A 13,950-nucleotide genomic window follows, 5' to 3' on the forward strand; every position below is an offset into this window, starting at 1 on the left:
TCATTACTTATGAAGGAGCGGAGGATCAAATGAAAATGATCTATACTTCAAATTTATTTTTTGACACGATCAAACTGAGCTGGGTTACAACTTCTCCCCTTTTTCCCTGAACCCATGTCCGATAGCTGAAGTCAACGGTTCTCCGTGAATCGTCTTGTTTCTATCATTCAAAGCTTCCATAGAAAACCCTAAGATTCACAATTAATGCACGATGCAACATAAAACATGATATTTTACAAGAATGAACTGGACAATGAATTCCCAAAACAAGACAGCACTCCGCAATAAATGGCGTTTACAATCAGAAACAAATGTTCTTCACTTGAAAGTTCAGAGAGGAACTGAACTCTCAGACTCAATACAGCCAGAAATATCGATATCTTGGACACTTAAAGTCGTTCTTGAGTCAAGACATTGAAGTGTTTTAACAATTTCCCACATTGATGGCCTCTTTTCAGGCACAACAGATGTGCAACGTAAGGCGATTTCTAGAGCTCCCATCATCTGTTGTTGGGAAGAGTTGTTTGCTATCTTCGAGTCGAGGACCTTTGATGCTCCATTTGTAATGTTAATCTTTCTCCTCACCCATTTCACAACATCAAGAAAAGGTTCCATTGATTCTTTTACTTCAGCTTGCCTCCCAGTCAAGAGCTCTAATAAAATGACTCCAAAGCTGTATGTATCCCCCTCTTCTGTGGCTTTCTTGGTGTATCCATATTCTAAAAATGAACGAGTCAAGTCAAAGATTCCAGTAATAAGACTAGAGGCTTACATGTTATTATGATGTTGAATTCACTCTTGTACCTGGTGCTAAATAGCAAGAATTTGCAGATTCTGCCGATAATGTTGAGTGAAATACATTTTCTCCAACAATTCGATCCAAAGACAAGCCGGTGAGTTTGGGTTCAAAATCATCGTCCAAAAGGATATTCTTCGACTTCAAGTTCTTGTGAAGTAAATGTGGGACATAATCTTGGTGTAGATAGGCTAATCCTTGTGCGATTCCAATAGCGATTTTCAGTCGAATGCTCCATGGAATATTGAAGTCTGGTTTGCCAATGAGGTCTCCAAGGCTTCCTTTTGGTAGATATTCATATATCAAGAGAATGGAGTCATCAGACTGGCAAAATCCCAAGATTTTTACTATGTTTTTGTGTCTTACCTTTGCCAAAGTCTTCATCTCGGATTTTAGGGATTTCCAAGAGGGGATCGAAAATTTCAGTATCTTTTTAACAGCAACAAGTTCACCACTAGGTAAAGTGACAGCATAAACTCTTCCAAAAATCCCACCTGTTTTTCCACTAGCTGCCTTTTCATCCATCAACATGATCAAATCGAGCTCGGTAACTCGTAGAGGATAAAAGAACACGGATCTCCAAGAACATGATTCGAAATTTGGCATATAAGAGCGATGCACGAGGTAAAATCCCAAACCAAAGATCACTAGCGCAAAAGCTAGACCAATAGAAATTATGGTAACGGTCAATTTAGTAAGGCCAAATCCTTTGCTCATTCCTTTGTCATCAGAACAAGAACTAGGCAAGCCTGGACCACATAATCCAGGATTTCCTTGCAAGAATGAAGCAGGAAGGCCGGAAATCAGCGACGATGGAACTCTACCAGAGAGCTGATTGAATGAAACATTAAAAAGGGCTAGCTTTAAATTTTCTAGATCCTGTGGAATCGAACCAGTGAGATTATTACTGGAAAGATCAAGGTATGTTAGCACGGGCAATTCAGACAAAGATTCTGGAATTTCGCCTATAAAACCGTTATCTGCAAGAGCCAACGACACAAGTTTTTTACAATTCCTCACCTCAGGAATCCTACCTGAAAGGTAATTGTGAGAGAGATTAATGATACTCATGACTGGCGAATCGCAGAAACTCGGAGGAAGCTCACCGTATAAGCCATTCAATGAAGCTGAGAATCTATACAAGCTTCTAACTTTTCCAAGTCCCGGAGGAAATTTACTAATGAAACTATTGTTATCAATCTGAACCTGTTCTAATTGTGCAGATGCTGATATTGAATCAGGTATTTCTCCAGTAAATCTGTTATTTTCTGCTCTGATGAGCTTAATCTTAGGCAAGGACCATAGCCAAGATGGAAAATCACCACTAAACCCATTGTTCTGAACCTGAAACCTCTCAAGATTCACACACTCATTGATATATTCATTGTGCACTGACCCATTGAAGAAATTTGAATGTAAACTCAGGCTTACTAGCCCTTTAGCCTCACAAATCCCAATGGGAAATGACCCAACCAGCTTGTTTTGTGAAACATCAAAAGAAACCAAATTTGGAAGGAAAAAAGACCCAACTTGGGGGATTTTTCCAGTGAGATTATTCTGAGAAATGTCTAAAATTTTCAAACTCTTCAGACCCTTGAAGAAATCCGGTATTTCTCCGTGGAAACCAGAGTTTTGCAGCAAAAGTTTTTCGAGTTTACCGAGTTTACCGATATCCACAGGCATCTCAGCAATCAAAAATGGATTTTGAGACAGATCAAGAACCTCAAGCTCAGTAAAGTTTCCAAGAACCATAGGGTCAATACCTGAAAGAAAGTTGCTGCCCAGGTTGAAAACTTTAAGCTGTTGCAATGAGCCAATGCTTTCTGGGATTTTTCCCTCAATATGATTACTGCTAAAATCAAACACTTTTAACGACTTGAACTGAGAGATTTGTTCTTTGATGGTACCCCAGATGAGATTGGTACTGAGATTCATAGTCTCCAGAGAGACACATTCAGAGAGATGAAGGGGAATCGGCAGGTTAAAGAAATTATCAGCAAGATTAAGATGAGCAAGATTCTCAAGTTCACAAACAGAAACCGAGATTTCCCCAGAAAGATTCAAGCTTTGGAGGGTAAGAGAAGTGATCGAAAAAGGAGGCGCATTTGTGCAAGAAACTCCAGTCCAGTTACAATGGTGAATGGATGTGGTGTTTGACCAATCATAGAGAGCATCCAAAGGATCGTTAATGGAGTTCTTGAACTGAATCAACACTTGTGCTTCAGAAACTGCTGAGCCCACAAGAAAATATGAGAAAATACAAGAAAAATATAGAATGATTTTGCAGTTTGACGCCATTGAAGCTCTGATGCCGATCAGTTACCGGAATAACAACAAAAAATTATGCATGAATAGAAAACTATGGAGCATTGAAGTGGAGTGGAGTGTGTTGTGTTTTCTGGCTTGAAGATTAAATAATGGAAATATATCGACAAAGTACATTGTTAAACCTTGACCTTTGAGGGAATCGCGTCAAAATTGACAAGGAAAACAAAAGTCAATCATGACATGCACATTCATTCACAAATTTCATCCAAGACTCAATGAATTTTAAGTAGATTAATTATATCTTTTGTAATGTATAATGCTTGCATAGATACACGTGATAAGAGCATATTTTATTTAAGATGTTCTCATATCTTTTTTAACATCAATTAGTTGTATCGATCCGATTGAAATGTTGAGGAGAAAATAACATTTTATAATAAGAAATAAACTTTATCTTAGGTCGATTTTATGAGAATTTTTTGTTTTTGAAGTAATAAATGACATTTCGTAGAATTACTTGTTCAATTTTTTTTATAAAAAAAACATAAAACTGAATAATTACCTATAATTAGTGATAAAATTCACGTTAATATGAGTATATTATAACTCACAAACTTTGGCTGCTGCTCTGGCATATGTTTCTTTTGACAATCATAATTATAATAATTATTATAGGCGTGACATTGATTTCACAATAACAGTCATATTTAATCTTAAAAGAAGAGAATCCCATGGAAATTTTAAATGATTCCAAGATTTGACCTTCCAACAACCATGATAAAATTAAATCCTAAAGAACATGTCATAGATGAAAATATTAAGATCGGCCACTTACCGAAATTTACAAAAATTATTATTAATTAGACAAATAATTTAAGTTATAATCTTGATATCTTAATCAATTGGAAAATATGTAAATTCTCCAATCAAGTTACAAACAATTATTGCATCATCTACTTTGTATATTTTACTTTTCCATGAAATATGTACAAGATTTATGTATCATAATATTGATATGGGGACACACTCTTCGGTAGAAAATTAGTCCAAAATACCAAAAAAATAAAATATAATTGTGTGGCCCGTGACTCAGTTAACGACAAGAAATTGGAATACAAACAAAAATCCACTCTCCATTTCACATGCTTATGATTTCCCACCAATTTTCATTTCTGTGATTGAACCAAATACACTGTTTCAAACTAAATTAAATTCTCCTAAATTTTATGAACAGAATCATTTTTAAGTGGAGACAAAATCACAAACCATTCTTATTAGAAGTCCGGCCACCATGTTATTGTTGAAATGAACAAATTAATAATTAATATTCTCGATTTATTTCTTTCTGACCACCGATGAATAACCTGTTTCCCCAAAAATACCTCGAATTGTGAACACAGCAGCAATGTGTGTGTGACTGATTGTGGATTGATATGAATCTGGAAAAACAAAAAAAAAATTGTGATTTTTTCCATAAAACATACATAATGTATAGAAGGGTTTTTGGAGGCAATTAGATGTCATAACTCATAAACACAATAAATACAAGTTGACTTTCAAAGTGAAATTGTATTTTAACGAGGACAACTGGACGAGTGCAGCTTTTGGGTGAGAATCTAAACAAAAAAGTGTTGATACTTTACTTTGTTCAGGATTACACAGTTTCCAATACATGGCCAGTAACAATTGAAATCTTAAAAAAAACAATTTATTGTAAGGGGGAAAATACATTATTAATTACAATCAAGGGTCCAAATAAAAGTCAAAATAACTACTTGTTACGTAAAAATGGCTTAACTAAAAGATGGTTTAATTAAAAGATATATTAGCTAGTAAAAAAAATTTAAAAATAGAAAAACAGACATGGGATTATCAATGTAAACAAATCGAACGGTTTGCGAGCTATTCGGAGTTCGGCTCGATAAAAAGCTCGTTCGAGCTCGTTTGTTAAGTTTATCGAGTCGAGCCCGAGCTTGATTTCGAGCTCGACAATTTTCACGAGCCGAGCTTGAGCTTAAGATGTTTAGCTTGTGAAGTCACGAACATGTTTGTTAATAGGCTCGGGAAATCGAGCTCGGATTCGGCTCGTTTAGGAGGCTCACGAGCTTGGACTCGGGCTTGGGTTGTTTATGAGGCTCACAAATATATTCATTTAATTTATATGACTTTCAAGTCCGATTTTGGTTTCTTTATCTAAGTTGATTTTGATTTTTATATATATTCTGAATATGCTATATGGCTTGTGAGCAAGCTCAAGCTTAGCTCATATGTTGAGTGGACAAATACAATATATTAATACTAATGCAAATAACATGATTAGAACACAATAATTTGTCGAAAGAAAGATGAATTTACAACACATAAGACATAGCCACAGTTTGTATTTTTTATTTTAACTTGAAAATCATTGTTTAAGTGCTCTTAAAAACACAATAAATAAAATATTTATATATGCAATATTACTAACGAATGACAACTCAATCAATAAATTTCTAACGAATAGAAATAAAAATTTTATTTAAAATTTCTTGCAAAAATTAGAACTATATATAATAAATGAATTATATTCAAAAATTTTAGTTAAAAGAAGTTATAAATTGTCTATATTAAATTTTTTGAGTTAAAACTTGTTAACTCGATATATGTATATGCACAACATTTTAATTAAGTTGTAGAATATCATTAAATAAAATATTTCATACATTGACGGATCGTGTGACAGATAATCCTTATATCTCGTTAAAAATAGTGAAGTGATTTTTAAAAATATTTTAAAATAAATGTAAATTTTTTTGAAATTTAAAAGAAATATATATGTTATAATAATTACTTGTGAACGAAGCATAAACAATGATGATTTTTTTTCAAGGATAAGTACTCGAAACTTGGGTTTAACATTTTTAGTTGGGAGCTTCAGATTATATTTGAAAGGTAAAAAGAGAACCGAAACTTGCATTTTTCTAGTATTAATTATCTGATTGTGTGATGAATTTTTTGGAACGATAAATACAATTATGTACTATACAGCAGAAAATAGTGCACATTGAACTTGTACAATGTCGAAGCATCCAAAGGTTTGTGGTTGAAATTTTTATCTAGAATTTGATATGTAATAGTTCGGAGATTTTGGGATATATCATGACTTAAGCAGTTAGTAATGATGTTGTAAATTCATAAAGATCGAAAACTTTGATGAATGAAATTGATGGATTTTTTTCGAAATTAGGCTGGGTTGGAGGTTAAAGTTTTAGATTATAGTAAGGTTGTATATCAAGTTATAGTCAATTTTATCAAGAAATTATAATGGAGAAAATCAAACTCGAGCTCCGTTGTATGCCCAATGAGCTAGAAAACGAGCCTACTTAACGAGCCTGGAAATGAATTTGCTTAACTAGCCCGAAAAAGAGCTCTCTTAACGAGCTTGAAAATGAGTCTGCTTAACGAGCTCACTTAACAAGCTCGAAAACGAGCTCGCTAACGAGCTCGCTCAATGAACCTAAAAACGAACCGAACTCAGGCTAGACTCGTTTAATATGATAAACAAGCTAAATCCGAGCAGAATTCGAGCATTTATATACACTAAACGAGCCGAGCCCGAATCTTATCATAAAAGCTCGGACCGAGCTCAAGCCGAACCCGAGCCCAAGCCCTTATATATATCAAACGAATTGAGCCCGAACCTAATACTGTTCGGCTCGACTCATTTACATCCTTAAGATTATCTGCGCCTCCGAACAGAAGAGCTTTCAAAGTGGGACATTTTTTCCAGATATTTTTTAGCCTAAAAGGCCCGTTCTTTTAGTTTAACCGGTGGTAGATTTTAACCGGTAATATCTACCACCGTTCATTCGACATGAGGCCCCTATTAATGGTTTAAGTCTATGCGAGAACATGGGGAGTCCGTTCATTCGACATGAGGCCCCCATTAATGGGTTAAGTCTATGCGAGCACATGGGCATATGTGTCACGCCCCAAAAACAGGCCTAGTTGACATCGGCGTTGTTAACAATTTAACATTGAAACAACAAGCCTCGTAGTACAAATCTTTTCAAAACCAGTCTATTTCATAAAACAGAATTGTCTTTACAATACGAAACATGAGTGCGGAAGCGATAATATAAAGGAAACTAGCTTAAAGACAATTCTAGAGGTCTTCTTTTCTTTAAACTTCATCACTAGCCCCAAAACATGTCTTGTTCAGCCTCATCTAGTTGATCTTCATTCTTATCTGGGAGGGAAGTAAGGGGTGAGCGTTTTGGGAAACACTCAGCAAGTGGGGGATGTTCATAAATGAGAATATCGAAACATTGATATAACATGAGTTCGAAAGTGACATGTTACAAAATATGTCACAATAGGAATTGAAACATTAGACCAACAGAATTCGAAACAGTTCGAGGAATCATATCAAGAAAATCATAAGGTCAACATATGGAAAGCACTGAAACTTCATTTCATTATTCATGGTTTGCTTTTATGTCCCCTATATGTTACTCCTCTAAGGGGCGAGGCCATTGTTTCGGTTTTATACCCACCGAAGGGGGCCATATAACGATTTTATACCCACCGTGTAGGGGCCATATAACGGTTTTATACCCACCGTGTAAGGGCCATATAACATATCATATTTTCTTTCCACTTCAAAGTCAAATCATAACAGTGTCGTTTCAAAAAATCTCAAAGTATAACGAATCATTCAAAAGAAACATATATAGTTCAAAGGACACGGAACAAATGCAATACGATCAAATGAAACGAAACTCTTAAAAACATGAATCTGATACTTATCAAAGACACGAAATAATTGGTGTACGATCGGATTTTCAGAAACAAGATCATCATCATTTGAAAAGCATAAATAGAAGCCCACTTATGAAGAATTATAAGTATACAAACATTATATCAAGAAATATACATACAAAGGTATACTTTCAGAAAATACGAGATAAAAGAAAACGATAACAAACGAAGCATAGAACGAAAAATTGCTTCAGAAACATAAGTCCACTTATCTGAATCCTATGAGAATGTGAGTGAATGCTATGGGCAGAATTTCTACTTCAAGCCTGGTAGTGCTTCCGTGAAACTTTGGCTCGATTAGAAAAATACTTCAGACAACACTTTTTGTTCGACTACTTGCACAAAATAACTCTACTAAACAGCTACTAAAATGTACGAGAATCGCAACTCTTTCTCTTGCTCGAATCTTGAAGGTGAGGAGTGTTTTGGTGTGTCATTTTCCCTCAACTTTGAGGTGCTTATATAGTGGTCTTTGGGCATTTGAAGGGACACACATTTATTGCCAATTAAGTGGTCATAAACGTCCTTAATCATGGTTATAATGACTCTTTATGATGGGGGTTACATGGCTGAATAATTGGTGTCATTAACCTTGGCTTTATGGTCCATTAATAGCCTCATAATGACTAATCATAATGGTGAATGTGGGGGTTACGAATGGTCTTCATTCCTATAAGCCTTCAAAGTCGAATTGATTTGGCTTTAGTAGTGCAATTATTCAGATGAAGTGGTCATGCATGCATGTGAAATTTCTAGGTCTTCACAATATGGGTAGTTCATTCATTCGACATGAGACCCCCATTAATGGGTTAAGTCTATGCGAGCAAATGGGCAGGGACAATGGGCAGTCCATTCATTCGACATGAGGCCCCCATTAATGGGTTAAATCTATGCGAGCACATGGGCGTTCATTCAACATGAGGCCCCCATTAATGGGTTAAGTCTATGTGAGCACATGGGCATCTAAGGGCCCAATTTTTTATTTTTTTTTTTGCAAAAAATATGGGCAGTTGGATTTTCATTCGGGCACTGCCCGAATGGGATAGCATAGACTAAACCACATTAATGAAGTAGACCCACAATGATGATAATCCGCGTGTGCATCATCCGGTGGAGCATAAGTTTCACCTGAAATACTATGTAATTCATTAAATACGTACATAATTAGTATAAAGCAGTAAAAGCACACCACAAACATTCTATCATTGAACCGAAGGATATACAACATCAATGTGCAAAGAAGAATGTAGAATAACAAGGAGCGCAATTTCGCATATTCCACAACGTCATTCAAACCAACAAATATCTTACACAATGCACGAAATCAAAGAAACTTGTACCCAACTGACACTGATTTCCAGAGTTACCATACTGCAATAAATCACAATGAAACAGCCCCAACCACACACCAGCCACCCCTCCTCCCAAATTTCTTGCCTCTACCCATGCTGTTTACGAGTACTAGCGACCTATTATGACCATGACTAACTTAAATGAACACGCATAGATTTATGAAGGGAAAGCGGCATGCTTTGCTTCATGAACTTCTTAAACCTTATCGAGCTTTTCAGCTTTCACGACAGGGTTTGCCTTTGCTATAGCATCCTGAGCAGCAATCCGGTAATCGAATTGGCAGTCGTGCTTGTCAGAGTACCGATGAACCGAACAAAACATATGCCCGCACCTGCAACTGAATCCTGTTAAACCCACTCTCTTGCGGCAGGTGGTGCACCGGTTTGGTCCTTCTTTCACCTTCAGGTCTGAGCCATGACCCGTCGCCAGTTCAGAAGATGGTTGTGGAGAAACGACCTTAAACTCAGCTTCAACATTCGCTGCTTCAGCTAAAAAAGACTCGTTTTTTATGGTGCTTGAGCTAGAGTTAACTATGTCCTCAATAGATGAGGCAGCAAGCGTTGCCTGTTGTTGTTGTAATACAGTATCCTTGTGACATTTGGAGCACATATTCATGGTTGCTACGCTTCCAAAGAAACCACAGTTGTTGATGCAAAGAATGGGGCCTTCTGGCACTTGGCAACCCGTTTCCTTGGAAGACTCCATTAATCCAAGTCCTATCATTCACCATGCACGGCTTGTGAAAAGGTATCCAAGAAATGTATCGAGAATAAACAATAGATCAACTAGAGTAGGTGAAAATCACCATGCCCAAGAAGGAAATTACATATAAAGAAAAAAAAAAGCACGATCAGTTGCATTATCCATTGACGGCTGTATGCACATTAAGGTCTTAATTAACTCTGTGTAACACAGTTTCACAGTACACATATCTGCCCTTTGAATTATCTATTTCCCTTCATGCTTTTTCACTCCATGTAGAGAATGCGAAAACTGGTTGTAATCTATTAAAAACAGAACAATGAAAAAGTACAACAATCTTCTCTCACGAAGCTATTATTCAGGAGAAAGGGCTACTGAGCCACCATATGTGGGCACCCAGCAAAATAATTTCACATGCATGCCAACACAGCCTTTGAAGGAACAAAATTACTTGTTCTCGTGCAGCATATTACATGGTTAAATACAAGCCACAAAACATTTAGATTTATTCTCTTTACATGATTGAATCATATAAATGGCACAATCGAGCAATTAAGCAGCTAGAAGGAAGACAAAAAAACATTTAAACTTATTCTTTTCACATGATTTGAATTAGATAACTGGCACAATCAAGCAATTAAGCAGCTAGAAGGAAGCCAAAGGTGTCTTCGAAAAACTAAAAACATGAACCCAAAAATAAAGTTATTGAACAAGACTTAAACAAGTTTATAAAACATACCAGAGTTCAAGCTTTCTAAAACATAACCGAAAGAAATATTGCGACCAGTTGTTGAGAACTAAAAAAAACCCCAAATTAGCCATCTAGCATCGTGCATATTTAATTATCTTCACAAGTAACCTCGTCAAAGAAATACCCTAATTCTCGTCACACGCACAAGGACATACAAAAAGTACTGACTGCTGACTTCAGGAAATAATACTAAAATCCGTGACATGTTGTAGATATTGATACATCTACCAAGACGGTCTTTGGGATAAAAATTCATGATCGAATTAATAGATTCTCGAGCTACAAAAACATATATTTCTTTCGTCAAACCACAACCAATTTACTCAATCATTCAGCTATCCAAGCATACAATTACTTCGTGATGAAAGAATAGGTGAAAAAACAATAAAGTTTCATTGATGTGCCAAATGGCATGACTTGAAATTAACAAGTCTCATACAAACTACCCATCAAGGCGTTACAAACCTTAGCAAGGCTACAGTCTGTGCAAAACAACACAGCACACTCTCGAATACCACATAATATCGGTTGTAAGTAAAGAGCTTAATGATCATGATTGTAAGTGGCAACCATGTGAAAAAATAACTTCACCCAGTTGCTTTACCCTACTGTATATGATAGTATACATCAAAATTTACTTTCATTTCTCACCTAGCAGATAGCCTTCTAAAGGGAAATGAAAAAATAGAAAGGAATAAACCAACAATCTTCTCTTCCACTTAATTCAGATAATTCAATCATCACGTTGTACCACATGTGATGCAACATGTAGAACCCACAAGTTAAAAGCCTATAATACTTTTACTTTCTTGAGAGGGGAAAAAATCCTAATTGAAAAAACTCAGATGATGGTCTCCAATAATTTTTTATTTTTTGATAAAAACAAAGTGATTTTCAAGTCTTCTCACCATCTCTATAGCCCAGATAATAGATAACAGATCCCAAAATTAAAACGAACAAAATTGACTCTACTTCGTTTTTAAAAAAAAATACACCAAAAAAATCTAGTCTCTCATCGAACTTCAAAATTAGTACCCAAAATATTTATCCAAAGTTCCCATTTTTCTCAAAATAAGCTTGGTCCACACCTAATAACAAGCTTTTTTCCACAGTTCAATAAAAAATCGTAACTTGTAGCAAATATCTACACTCAACGATTATGTCCGCCTATAACGAATTAATGCAAAATGAAGATAATTAACAAAGAAAAACAGCGACCCCAGTAAAAACACGTGATAGAAATTTTCGCTACGATAAAACGAAAAGAATAAGAATTTTACCGATCCTGACAAAAATCGAACCAAAATTCTTACACTGCTTCTCGACCCACGAGAAATTATGAAAAAGAAAAAAAAATTCAATTTTTACACAACCTAAAGCAGATCACTGAATCTGAATAAAAATACTTCGAAAGAAATCCACGAATTAGGGTGCTAAAAAGCGTTGATTGTACCTGAAATTTGGTAAAGAGGGAGGAGGAGGACGGTGGGAGAGAAACAGAGAAGGGTATCTGTATGTTCACTTAATTCAGATTCTATTCATTTTGTATTAATTAAAATTAGGCTCTATAATTGGAAATCGAGCCCACAAAACGGGCTCATAGGTATCTACCGAACTCACAACTTGTCACGACCCATATTACTTTCGGGTCGTTTTTTAGTTATATTAGACAAGTTGAAGTAGGTTGGTCTGCGACCCGTGACAATCTCCATTTAACGAAGCGGAATGATCCAACTCGATGAATCGAAATTATTTTCACGGCTCTAATTAAATATCTCTTTTTGAAATTTAAATGATAATAATGATACTTGCAAAACATTCACTCTCATTTCAAAAATTATATATAAATCCTCGAATATATCAAATTTATATTTATTTTTGTTAAGTTTACATATTATGTGTGTATGTCATCGAATTTTTATTTATCTTATAACTGTCATTGATTCGAAACCGACCCATGGTCGGTACGATCACGATCCCGAATCAAACCGTTGACCCAGTTAATCGGTCATTGTTCGCAGGCCGATTTCAGTTTGGATTCGGGTTTAACCCGACCATTGGCTAGGTCTAATTATGGTCTCCCCATAAATTTTGTTACAATGTTGCCACTTGCTTTGGCTTATCGGCCAAGAAATTATATTTTTCTATTTAAAATTCAAATAATTCTTTTTAAAAAAATCAAAGGAAAGTTTTAAAAAGTACTATCAATACATTCAACGCCTAGCTAAAAAATCTTCCGATCTGCATAGCCATCAGTTCAAATTAATAATTTGTTAATAAAAATATCTTGTTATTTTTAGAGAACTGATTTTTCAATATATATTTTATAAGATGACCACTCGATAATTTTTTTAGAATTTTCTATTAAAAATCTTTATTTTTAAAAACTGATATATTTAGGCAAATAAACATATCATATTAATTTTATTCGATCCATTTTAATATACATGATTATATCTACCTCTCATGATATTTGTCATAATGAATGGAAAAAAGAAAAGAAAAACAGCTATATTTCAATATTAAGTACGCACAGATGTAAAATAAAAAAATAAAAAAAATTCTAATTACTTCTGAAATTGGAAACATTACAAGAAGTTTGTATTTATCTTATATCTTACGGCATTACGTTTGTACTTATCTTATATTTTTAGGGGTTAAATTAAATGTATAGAAAATATAAATATGAAGAGGTGTATGTGATGTTAAAACTTACACAAAAATTATTATGAGATGATTTTACGGGTCAATTTTGTGAGATGAATCTTAGATCCAATCCGAAAAAAATATTATTTTTCATTATAAATATAAATCAAATCCATCAATTTTATGAATATAGATTCGTGAGACCGTGTGACGACCTACTAAAAAATTTATCGATTTCATTTGTTAATTTCTAGAAAACTCGGGAAGATATATGAAATATGTAAATATAAATTGGGTAAGGTTTCATCTAATCAAATCTCTGATCTATTATCTGATCCAATTTATTAATCTTCCAGTATGATAATTTTACTCAGATAATATTGGTTATTTGGGAGTGTTTATAATTGATAAAAAATGATTATTGGCTTGTGCTTTTTTGAAAACATAATATCTGCATGTTTCTTAAACCCACAATGGTGAATATGCATATTTACCAAATTATCATAGTTTAACAAAATCATATCAGAATACCTTCGTTTATTATGTAAACACTGTTAAAATAAACAGACAAACCAAATCAAAAACTGTACAAAATTCAATGTCCTTAAAACAGATTCGTCTCCTCCGATATGTG

General features: G+C 34.7%; 2 protein-coding genes across 4 annotated transcripts; both read right to left on the reverse strand.

The window, feature by feature from the left end:
* Nucleotides 1-138: 138 nt before the first annotated feature.
* Nucleotides 139-3,188, reverse strand: LOC140890877 (probably inactive leucine-rich repeat receptor-like protein kinase At5g06940). The gene is made up of 2 exons (XM_073299015.1): nucleotides 805-3,188; nucleotides 139-719 (listed from the first exon to the last, which is right to left on the reverse strand). The coding sequence occupies exons 1-2, from the start codon at nucleotides 3,092-3,094 to the stop codon at nucleotides 331-333; spliced, it is 2,679 nt and encodes an 892-aa protein (XP_073155116.1). The 5' UTR covers nucleotides 3,095-3,188; the 3' UTR covers nucleotides 139-330.
* Nucleotides 3,189-9,111: 5,923 nt separating this feature from the next.
* On the reverse strand, nucleotides 9,112-12,257 carry LOC140887519 (zinc finger A20 and AN1 domain-containing stress-associated protein 8-like). 3 transcript variants are annotated; one of them, XM_073294789.1, is made up of 2 exons: nucleotides 12,124-12,257; nucleotides 9,112-9,933 (listed from the first exon to the last, which is right to left on the reverse strand). In XM_073294789.1, exon 2 carries the CDS (start codon nucleotides 9,920-9,922, stop codon nucleotides 9,413-9,415), a length of 510 nt encoding a protein of 169 aa, XP_073150890.1. In that variant the 5' UTR covers nucleotides 9,923-9,933; nucleotides 12,124-12,257; the 3' UTR covers nucleotides 9,112-9,412. The 3 variants fall into 3 exon arrangements, with proteins under 3 accessions (XP_073150890.1, XP_073150892.1, XP_073150891.1); XM_073294791.1 differs by having other exon boundaries at nucleotides 12,044-12,164; XM_073294790.1 differs by lacking the exon at nucleotides 12,124-12,257 and adding an exon at nucleotides 11,951-12,081.
* Nucleotides 12,258-13,950: the final 1,693 nt, after the last annotated feature.

Source organism: Henckelia pumila, chromosome 3 (genome assembly GCF_033568475.1).
Source record: "Henckelia pumila isolate YLH828 chromosome 3, ASM3356847v2, whole genome shotgun sequence".
Lineage (NCBI taxonomy): Eukaryota > Viridiplantae > Streptophyta > Magnoliopsida > Lamiales > Gesneriaceae > Henckelia > Henckelia pumila.

Excerpts from the sequence above, each read along its gene's own strand:
- LOC140890877 (XM_073299015.1), bottom strand. The coding sequence starts at position 3,094 with ATGGCGTCAAACTGCAAAATCATTCTATATTTTTCTTGTATTTTCTCA. Across the intron at positions 720-804 it reads TTCTTGCTATTTAGCACCAG|AATATGGATACACCAAGAAA; the intron begins GTACAAGAGTGA and ends GTTCATTTTTAG.
- LOC140887519 (XM_073294789.1), bottom strand. The coding sequence starts at position 9,922 with ATGGAGTCTTCCAAGGAAACGGGTTGCCAAGTGCCAGAAGGCCCCATT.